Here is an 11,028-nt window from a genome sequence, read left to right as displayed (position 1 = left end):
TAAAAAATCAATAAAATATATTTTTTAAAAAAAAAGAATCTACGGAAATGAATTTTTTTTTTTTTTACAATGCCTGTTTTCAAACTGATGACCATTGGGGTCCAGGCACTGCTGATAATGCAAAGCAGTGGAATTGCAAACATCAAGAATCAATTCGTTCTGTATTTGTGCACCCCAATCCATCAACTATTGCCAGTTTTGTACTGTAAACTTTATCTTTTATATATCACCATTAAAAAGTCTAATGGATAAAATGTCTTTGTTCATAGCTTAATCAAGCTTTACCTATTATTTCAAATCAGTTTAACCTGAAAAGGAGTGAAAATTCAGTGAGTTATCAGCTCTTAAAGTGTGTATACATTGTTGGGGGACACCCTGTGTCCCCAAAGAAGTATATACACACTTTGAATAATTATAAAGGCAGTGTGTGTACTTCAACTGTGTTTTCAAACTTCCAGTAGCCTTTTAGGATGCATTTCCTTTGTTTAGAGCTTACTCTGGCTGAAAAGAAAGAAACATCAACTGAGCTATCAGCCTTTGAAGTTTGTATACATGTTTTTGGGACACCCTATATTTGTAATAAGTACTTTAATAGTTTCACAGTGATACTAATTTTTGTCTTATGAGATAATTTTTCAGCATTGTCCTTCATTATTAAATTCATTATTATTGTCATCATTAAAAATAAGGATGGAAAAGAAGTACCAAAGTTGCATTTGTTTCTCTAGTTAGTTAAGAACTTCTAAATGCATTCATTAATTTATTAATTTTAATATCTTCAGCCAGATCTATGTAAATAATATCATGTTGCACATTAAGATGGCAACTTGTAGCATACATGGACAATTGTAGCATAAATGTTTGAGTGAATATAAAATGATTTATCCTACAATTTGAAAATATACCTTTATTGAGATGTTTGTGATTTTGTGATTTCGTCTATGGTTATGAGGAATTTGTCATCATCTTTGACTCACCCTGTTTATAAAGCTCTTGTTTAAAAATGCATGAGATAGATGGCTCTGTTTTGTGGTGGTAAATTCACAGATGATGCTACAAGAGTGCCTCTCGGAGATGAAGGTGGATATATCAACGCCAGCTTCATTAAGATACCAGTGGGGAAGGAAGAGTTTGTTTACATTGCCTGCCAAGGACCTCTCCCTACAACTGTTGGCGATTTCTGGCAGATGATTTGGGAACAAAAGTCCACAGTGATAGCCATGATGACCCAAGAGGTAGAAGGGGAAAAAGTCAAATGCCAGCGCTACTGGCCTAACATCCCCGGCAAAACGACAATGGTCAGCAACAGGCTTCGGCTGGCGCTGGTGAAAATGCAGCCGCTGAAGGGCTTTGTAGTAAGAGCAATGACCCTAGAGGATATTCAGGTGAGGAAAATAAGTCTTTCCATTTGCTAAGGCTTGTCTCCTAGTAGGAATGCAGGCCTGGACCCTTTCCATGATCGTATCAATGTATTTCTCAAAAAAAAAGCCAGTGATTTCTTGGTTCCCATTTCAATGGAACTAATGCCACCTATTATTTTTTGTCTGATAGAAGTTTAAATGTGACCCTCTTCTTGAATTCTGCCAGTTTCCTCCAGTACATACTGTATTAAAATGAAAATGAGAATACTGGGCTTTTAATGTGATCATCCATCTTTGCTTAGTGATCGCACAGAATGGCTCAGAGGCTGTGCACTGGAGACTCATTTTTAAAAAGTCAAACCTTTAAGTAGACTCAATAAAACTGTTTTTTAAAAATCTTTAAGTAGCAGATATTCCTCCATAAAGGCGTCTTGGGTAGTACATGGACAATTGTAGCATAAATGTTTGTCATTCCAGTAATTCCTACTGTGGCCACCTAACAACTGAATAAATTTAGCTTGAATTAGACAATTGGGTAGACCTTAAGTAAAGCTACTGTTTCTTCTCCTCCACACTTTATTTCACTCCTCCCCCCAGGAATACTAGTTACGAGTGAGTAATGTGTTTCCAATTGGCGTTTTAGCGCTCTTAAAGAAAGTAGTTTTACTTTCACAGAAACAAAGCATACGAGCATATTCACTCAGTTCTGCTGGCAGCATGTAAATGTAGCCTGAGAATTTCCTTTGTGATTTTTTATTTTTGATTTTACAAAGAATTAAAGTTTATATCTCCTTATTCATTTACACCAGCTTACATTACCTATGCAAGCACCATTGTTCACTATTTCTTAAATATTTAATTAAATATTTATCTAATTAAATTAAATTTTAAAAAATTAAATATTTATTTAATCAACACATGTTTATAGATTTCAGGCCCTGTTATGGAATTAAGGGATTCAGCAATTAGCACAGACAAAAAAGAAACTGTGACTTCATGGAGCTTACCCTCTAATGAGAGAATACTGGTGCTGTGGAAAAAACCACGTGGACATGGTGGGGGGCATTTCAGTCAGGAAGAGCGAGTGCAAAGGCCCTGAGACTGAATTGTGCCTAGTGTTTTTAAAGAACCACAGAGAGATCCCGGTGGCTGGAGCAAGGTGGCCAGGAGCAAACGGTTAGGTCTGAGAGGTAGCTGGGCCAAATTACATAGGGTTTTTAAGCCAGTGCAATGACTGGCTTTTATCTGGGGTGAGTTTGAAATGGGGCCATTAAAAAAAAAAAGGTTGTTATCAAAACATATTTTCATTTAGGACTTCCAAAAAGCAGTTTTTACCAATATTTAAAATGTGGATCTAGCGTCCTCCTTGATAAAGGCCCTCCATGTGTTTGATGGAGTTTTTTTTGTCTCTCATTTTCCTTTGATTTCATCTGATGGAAAAGCTAATTTTGAAAGGATAAAATAATATTAAGAAGTAACTACATGTGAACAATATAGCATGCCTTTATATTCCTATTCTATTGTAATTTCAGACACGAGAGGTGCGACATATTTCCCATCTGAATTTCACTGCCTGGCCGGACCATGATACACCTTCTCAGCCAGACGACTTGCTCACTTTCATCTCTTATATGAGACACGTTCACAGATCAGGCCCAATCATCACCCACTGCAGCGCTGGCATCGGACGTTCAGGGACTCTGATATGCATAGATGTGGTGCTAGGCTTAATCAGTCAAGATCTTGAGGTAAGGACAAGGATAGGCTGAGTGAGCATTTGACCAGAAATAACGGTGGAATCTAACTTTTTATTTTTTTATTTATCTTTATTATTGAAAGTATTACAGATATCCCCTTTTCCCCCACCATTGACCCCCTCCACCCTGCTCCCTTTCTCTCCCCAGGCCTTCCGCTAACTATTATCTGTCCGTGGCTATGCATATATAGCATATAAGTTCATTGGTTAATCTCTTCCCATCCCCCACCCCTCCCTCTAGCATACGTCAGTCTGTTCCATGCTTCAATGACTCTGGATCTATTTTGTCCATCAGTTTATTTTGTTCATTAGATTCCACATATGAATGAGATCATGTGATACTTGTCTTTCTCTGACTGGCTTATTCGCTTAGCCATAATACTCTCCAGGTCCCTCCATGCTATCTCAAAGGGTAAGAGATACTTCTTTTTTACTGCTGCATAGTATTATGTACCACAGTTTTTTATCCACTCATAAAAAAAATATTATAAGTATTACAAAGGGTATTACATATGTGTCCTTTTTTTTCCCCGCCCTTGACAATCCCCTGCCCTCCCTTACCCCCCAGTGTCTTATGTCCATTGGTTTTGCTTATATGCATGCATACAAGTCCTTCGGTTGATCTCTTACTCCCCTCCCTTCTGCCCCCCAACCCTCTCTGGCCTTCCCACTGCAGTTTGACAATCAGTTTGAGGCAGCTCTGCCTCTGTATCTATTATTGTTCAAAAGTTTGTAATGGTCTTTATTATCCATGAATGAGTGAGATCATGTGGTATTTTTCCTTCATTGACTGGCTTATTTCACTTAGCATAATGCTCTCCAGCTCCATCCATGCCGTTGCAAATTGTAAGAGTTCCTTCTTTTTTACAGCAGCATAGTATTCCATCGTGTAGATGTACCACAGTTTTCTAATCCATTCATCTACTGATGGGCACTTAGGCTGTTTCCAAATCTTAGCTATGGTGAATTGTGCTGCTATGAACATAGGGGTGCATATATCCTTTCTGATTGGTGTTTTTGGTTTCTTGGGATATATTCCTAGAAGTGGGATCACAGGGTCAAATGGGAGTTCCATTTCCAGTTTTTTGAGGAAACTCCATACTGTCTTCCATAGTGGCTGCACCAGTCTGCATTCCCACCAGCAGTGCACAAGTGTTCCTTTTTCTCCACATCCTCTCCAGCACTTGTCGTTTGTTGATTTGTTGATGATAGCCATTCTGACAGGTGTGAGATGGTACCTCATTGTTGTTTTGATTTGCATCTCTCGGATGATTAGTGACTTTGAGCATGTTTTCATATGTCTCTTGGCTTTCTGAATGTCCTCTTTTGAAAGGTGTCTATTTAGGTCCTTTGCCCATTTTTTGATTGGATTGTTTATCTTCCTTTTGTTAAGTTGTATGAGTTCACTGTAAAGGTTGGAGATTAAACCCTTATCGGTGATAACATTGGCAAATATGTTCTCCCATGCAGTGGGCTTTCTTGTTGTTTTGTTGATGGTTTCTTTTGCTGTGCAGAAGCTTTTTATTTTGATGTACTCCCATTTTCTCTTTAGTTTCCAATGCCCTAGGAGCTGTAATGGTGAAGAAATTGCTTCGTCATATGTCTGAGATTTTGTTGCCTTTGGACTCCTCTAGTATTTTTATGGTTTCCTGTCGTATATTTAAGTCCTTTATCCATTTTGAGTTTATTTTTGTGTATGGTGTAAGTTGGTGGTCTAGTTTCATTTTCTTGCATGTATCTGTCCAATTTTCCCAGCACCATTTATTGAAGAGACTGTCTTGACTCCATTGTATGTTCTTGCCTCCTTTGTCAAATATTAATTGAGCGTATTGGTTGGGGCTGATTTCTGGGCTCTCTATTCTATTCCATTTATCTATATGTCTGTTCTTGTGCCAGTACCAGGCAGTTTTGAGAACAGTGGCTTTGTAATACATCTTGATATCTGGTATTGAGATCCCACCTACTTTGTTCTTTCTCAGGATCGCTGCAGCTATTCGGGGTCTTTTTTTATTCCAGATGAATTTTTGGAGAGTTCGTTCTAGATCTTTGAAGTAGGCCATTGGTATTTTAATGGGAAGTGCGTTGAATTTATAGATTGCTTTGGGTAGTATGGACATTTTAATGATGTTGATTCTACCAATCCAAGAACATGGTATGTTCTTCCATCTGTTTATGTCTTCCTCTATCTCTTTTTTCAACATCCTGTAGTTTTCTGAGTAGAGGTCTTTTACCTCTTTAGTTAAGTTTATTTCTAGGTAGCTTAATTTTTTGGTGCAATGGTAAATGGGATTGCTTTTTTAGTCTCTCTTTCTATAAGTTCACTATTGGTGTATAGAAAGGCCATAGATTTCTTGGCCTTAATTTTGTATCCTGCTACATTGCCGAATTCATTTATTAAGTCTAATAGTTTTTTGATGGACCACAGATTTTTTATTCATTCATCAACTGATGGGCACTTGGACTGTTTCCAGATCTTAGCTATTGTAAATAACACTGCGATAAACATAGGGGTGCATATATTTTTTCTGATTGGTGTTTCAGGCTTCTTCAGATATATTCCTAGAAGTGGGATCACTGGGTCAAGTGGCAGTTTCATTTTTAATTTTTTGAGGAACCTTCACACTGTTTTCCACAGTGGCTGCACTAGTAATTGAGTTCTAGTTTCATGCCCTTGTGATCCGAGATGATGCTTGATATGATTTCAATCTTCTTCAATTTGTAGAGACTTAGTTGGTGTCCTAACATGTTGTCTATCTTTGAGAATGTCCCATGTGCACTTGAGAAGAATGTATATTTAGCAACTTTGGGGTGAACTGTTCTGCAAATGTCAATTAAATGTATTTGATCTAGTGTGTTATTTAGGGTCTCTGTTTTCTTGTTAATTATTTTGTCTAGAAGATCTATCCATTGATGTCAGTAGGGTATTAATAAGTCCCCTACTATGAGTGCACTGCTATTTATCTCTCTCTTAAAATCCTCCAGAAGTTTTCTTATATATATATATAGGTGCTCCTATATTGGGTGCATATATATTTACAGGGTTATAGCCTCTTGTTGTATTAATCTGTTTATTATTATGAAGTGGCCTTCATTGTCTCTTGTTATGGCGTTCACTTTGATGTCTATTTTGTCAGAAATGAGTATTGCTACCCCAGATATTTTTTTAATTTCCATTTACATGGAAAATTTTTTCCCATCCCTTCACTTTCATCCTGTGTGAGTCTTTTGTTCTGAGGTGAGTCATGTTTTCTTATCCAGCTACCCTATGTCTTTTGATTGGAGCATTTAATCCATTTACATTTAAGGTTATTATTGATAGGTATTTATTTGTTGCCATTTTTATTATTTATGCTTATGTTCCTCTCTTTCTCTTTACTTCTTCTTCATCTTACAACAGTCCCTTTAGCATTTCTTGCAGTGCTATTTAGTGGTGATAAACTCTTTTAGGTTTTTTTTGTCTGCAAAGCTATTTATTTCACCTTCAATTTTGAATGATAGCCTCATTGGATAGAGTAGTCTTGGATTCAGTCCCTTGCTTTTCATTACTTTGTATACTTCATTCCAGTCCCTTCTGGCCTGAAGTGTTTCTACCGATAAATCAGCTGACAGTCTAATGGGAGCTCCCTTGTAGGTAACTTTCTGTCTCTCCCTTGCAGCCTTTAAGATTCTTTCTTCGTCATTAACGTTTGCCATTTTAATTATGATGTGTCTATGTGTGGGTCTTTTGGGGTTCATCTTGATTGGGACTCTGTGTTTACTGAACCTGAGTGGCTTTTTCCTTAGCCAGGTTAGGGATATTTTGTCATTAGTTATTCAAACAGGTCCTCTATTCCTTGCTAAGGTTCTTCTCCTTCTGGTACTCCTGTGATGCACATGTTGTTATGTTTCATGTTGTGTCAAAGCTCCCTTAAACTCTCCTCCTGCTTTTTAATTTCTTTTTCTCATTGTAGCTCTGAATGGGTGTTTTTTCTACCCATTCTATCTTCTAAATTCACTGATTTGGTCCTCTGCTTCCTGTAGTCTACTATGATTCCTTCCAGGGTATTTTTATTTTTTTAAAGGATACCCTGGAGGGTATTTTTTCTATTGATTTTTAGAGAGAGTGGAAAGGAGGGAGAGAGAGAGAGAGAGAGAGAGAGAGAGACATTGATTGGTTGCTTCTGCACACACCCCAACCAGGACAGGATCGAGCCTGCAACTGAGTTATGTATCCTTGACTTAAATTGATCCCGAGACCCTTCAGTCTGCAGGCCGATGCTCTAACCCTTGAGCCAAATTGGCTAGGATATTCTTTATTGCAACTATGTCATTCTTCCTTTCTGCTTGATTCTTATTCATGGTTTCTACCTCTTTTTTCATGCTGGTGTAATTCTCATTAAGTTCCATATAATTCTCTGGAATCTAACTTTTTAATGTGTTAGGATCTTGGAAATTTTTTTTATCAGTTTATATGAATGCCTTAATTTTCTTACTATGCAGAATTGTTTTTTGTAAATGTTCAAAACTGCATGGACCATAATGAAAAAGAAATAATACTTCAACTTTCTATTTGTTTTACTGTTGTTGTTTTTTTAGCCATGTGCTCAAAAGCCCCTTATGGATTTCACTCTTTATGTTCTTTAGGCTTATATAAAATAAAGTCAATATTGTTATCATGCTTTTAGGGATAGAAATATTGAAGCACAAAAGAAAGTATATTTTGAAATGAACAGGCTTATACTCTTTTGTTGTTATTATTGTTACCTATTGGTGGGAAATGTATATTTTGTTAAACAAATTAATGTTAAATAGTCTATCTCTAAACAGTTACTCCCAATTTAAAAATTATTATGAAGCCGAAACCAGTTTGGCTCAGTGGATAGAGCGTCAGCCTGCAGACTCAAGGGTCCCAGGTTCAATTCTGGTCAAGGGCATGTACCTGGGTTGCGGGCACATCCCCAGTGGGAGATGTGCAGGAGGCAGCTGATCGATGTTTCTCTCTCATCGATGTTTCTAACTCTCTATCTCTCTCCCTTCCTCTCTGTAAAAAATCAATAAAATATATTTTTTTTAAAAAATCATTATGAAATAAATAAAGTTAATGAGTGTAATATTACTTAATATCTAAGTTAGTGTAAACATCACTTAAAATGTTAGAATATTGAACAATACATAATATGTAATTATACTATTTGTCTTTAAAATTTTTTTAGTTAAAAGCAGTTCTATCTTGCACTTCACACTCTATTATATCTATGATAATAATTTAAGAGGGACAAAACAAAATAGTCTGCTTCCCCCTTGTTTCAAATTTAAATATCAGTGAAAATGAAAAGATCAGGAATTTTATTCTGAAAAGGAAAACATAGGAAATTTAGTTTTCCTTTTCTTTCTTTCTTTCTTTTTTTATTAGAAATTAGTCAAATTTTAGAGGGACAAGAATTTATTTTGTGGATTTTCAAATACAATAACCTTCCTTAATTCTTAAAATTATGAAATGATGGCAAAGTCAGTTCACCAAGTTATTTTGTCCATAATAGTTTGGAATGCTAGAAGGAGAAGGAGAATGGGGTACAGAAATATATATAAGCCACTTGACTCTGTGAATCTTTGGCGTTCAAATTGGGCTATGCTTTTTACCTAACATAGACTCTGCTTTGTTTGTTTTGGGCAGTTTGACATCTCTGATTTAGTGCGCTGCATGAGACTACAAAGACATGGGATGGTTCAGACAGAGGTGAGTCTTGATGTCTTCTAGTAAGGATTTTCATGAAGATTCTGATATTTTAAAAGTTCTAGTTAAATCATTTTTCTTTTGAGTGTTCCCACATTATTGTATAAATTCAAAGATTTATGTAATGAGGGACTTAAAAAAATAAATAAATAAAGCATGAGGACTAATTCAGGGGAAAAAAGAAAAAGAAAAAGAAGCCCAGCCAGCATCGGTCTGTGGTTGAGCGTTGACCTATGAACCAGGAGGTCATGGTTCGATTCCGGTCAGGGCCCATGCCTGAGTTGTGGGTTTGATCCCCCAGTGAGGAGCGTGCAGGAGGCAGCTGATCAATGATTCTCTCTCATCATTGATGTTTCTATCTCCCTCTCCCTTCCTCTCTGAAATCAGGTTGAGAACCGCTGGCTTAGAGTGTCTGCTCTGAGTAGCTCCACTCTCCTTTTTGTTTGCATTGTGGGGAGGGTTGTGGAAACTATTTTCATATATCTGTGAATTCACATCTCTCTACCTCTTTAAGTATATAGAAGTTTACTATCTTTAAAATTAGGATTTGCCTACTTTTCTTTTATATACCTTTTAATTCAAATTAAAGGTAAATATTAAGCTCCTTCACAGTCACAGTTTTTAGGTATTGACCTGTATAAGCAGGTCTTTAGACCCAGGAAGTTCACTGGTTCGGCAGATGTCGATTTGTGCCTCCTGTGTACCCACACTCCTCTAGGTGCCTGGAGCACATCAGTGAATAAAACGAAGACCCTGCTGGAATAACAGAGACCTTCTAGCAGCGGTTCTCAACCTGTGGGTCGCGACCCCTGAAAATACATCCTGCATATCAGATATTTACATTACAATTCATAACAGTAGCAAAATTACAGTTATGAAGTAGCAACGAAAATAATTTTATGGTTGGGGGTCACCACAACATGAGGAACTGTATTAAAGGGTTGTGGCATTAGGAAGGTTGAGAACCACTGTTAGTGGGAGGGTGATAAGGAAGGCAGATGTAGACACATTAAATAAGTAAATTTTGAAGTGATAGGTGCTTTAGAGGGAAAACAGGTAGAGTGGGGTAAAGAGTGGTGGCATGTTGAGGTGCTATTTTAAATAGGTGGCACCACTGAGAATAATACTCGAGCAAAGATTTGGAGAAGGTGAAGGAGGGGGGTCATGTTTCCGGCAGACAACCACCTGCATGGAAGTCCAAGGTGAGAGTGGGTCTTGTGTGTTTAAGGACGGTCTCGGCCAGTGGCTGAGGTGGAGGGAGGAGGGGCGGGTGAGAAGGGAGATGACAGAGCCAGGGCTTAGGTTTTGCTGTGAGTGAAATGGAGCCATGGCAGGGTTGTCAGTACGGAGTGACATGATCTGACTCACATTTTAAAGGATCACTCTGGCTGCTGTGTTAAAACAAGACCCAATTTGGGGAGGAGGATGCAAGGTTAGAAGCAGGAAGGTCAGGTAGGTGGCAAGCAGTGATGGCGCTGACTAGAATAGTGGGTGTGGATATAAGGAGAAGAGAAGTGGGTTTGCTGCTCTGGCCGGTGTGGATCAGTTTGTTGGGCTTCATCTCATGCACCAAAAGGTTGCCGGTTCAATTCCCAGTCAGGGCACATACCCAAGTTGCAGGTTTGATCCCTGGTAGGGGGCATGCAGAAGGCATTCAATCGATGATTCTCTCTCTCTCTCCCCCCCCCTTCCTCTCTCTCTAAAAATCAATTAAAAAATGTTTTTTTTTAAAAAGAGAAGTGGGTTTGCTAATGGATTGTTTGGTGTGTGAGAGAAGATTAAGGATGAATGTGTGGAAAATGTAGGCAAGTTAAAAGACAGATGAGCAAAAAGTAAATAAAAGATTTAGCTTTATTCCTACTCTTCAGAGTTGTTGATGTTTTTAGCAACACTCTTATATTCTTCAGTCACAGGTGTGCATACTCACACACACACAACTGTTTTCACTGTGACTCCGCTATGTTTATTGTTTTACTAGTAGCCCGGTGCACAAAAATTTGTGCACTCGGGGGGGGAGGGGTGTCCCTCAGTTATTAAACACTTATCAGCACAACACTGACCACATTGGTGGTGGTGGTGGTCTTGTCAGAATGTGTTATATTATGCAGATGAAAATCTATTTAAACAGATTTGATGTAGATATTTTCAAAGATGGAAGAATTGTCCCTGTCAACTATTTTAGTTGATTCATATCTTCA

General features: G+C 37.7%; 1 protein-coding gene across 11 annotated transcripts in view; it reads left to right on the top strand.

Annotated features, from left to right (window-relative positions):
- Positions 1-11,028, top strand: part of PTPN13 (protein tyrosine phosphatase, non-receptor type 13 (APO-1/CD95 (Fas)-associated phosphatase)) — a 155,488-nt gene that overhangs the window by 141,603 nt on the left and 2,857 nt on the right. For 10 of the 11 annotated variants that reach the window (XM_014545968.1, XM_014545964.1, XM_005874096.2 and 7 more), the window contains 3 exons: positions 1,048-1,385; positions 2,894-3,109; positions 8,771-8,833. In XM_014545968.1, the coding sequence (XP_014401454.1) occupies positions 1,048-1,385; positions 2,894-3,109; positions 8,771-8,833 (617 nt within the window). The remainder of the gene's footprint in view (positions 1-1,047; positions 1,386-2,893; positions 3,110-8,770; positions 8,834-11,028) is intronic. The other variant, XM_014545966.1, reaches the window with a different exon arrangement.

This window comes from Myotis brandtii, unplaced genomic scaffold (genome assembly GCF_000412655.1).
Source record: "Myotis brandtii unplaced genomic scaffold, ASM41265v1 scaffold424, whole genome shotgun sequence".
In the NCBI taxonomy this organism is placed as follows: domain Eukaryota; kingdom Metazoa; phylum Chordata; class Mammalia; order Chiroptera; family Vespertilionidae; genus Myotis; species Myotis brandtii.
The sequence above is the reverse complement of the archived record's forward strand: the minus strand, read 5'-3'. Positions and strand labels throughout refer to the sequence as shown.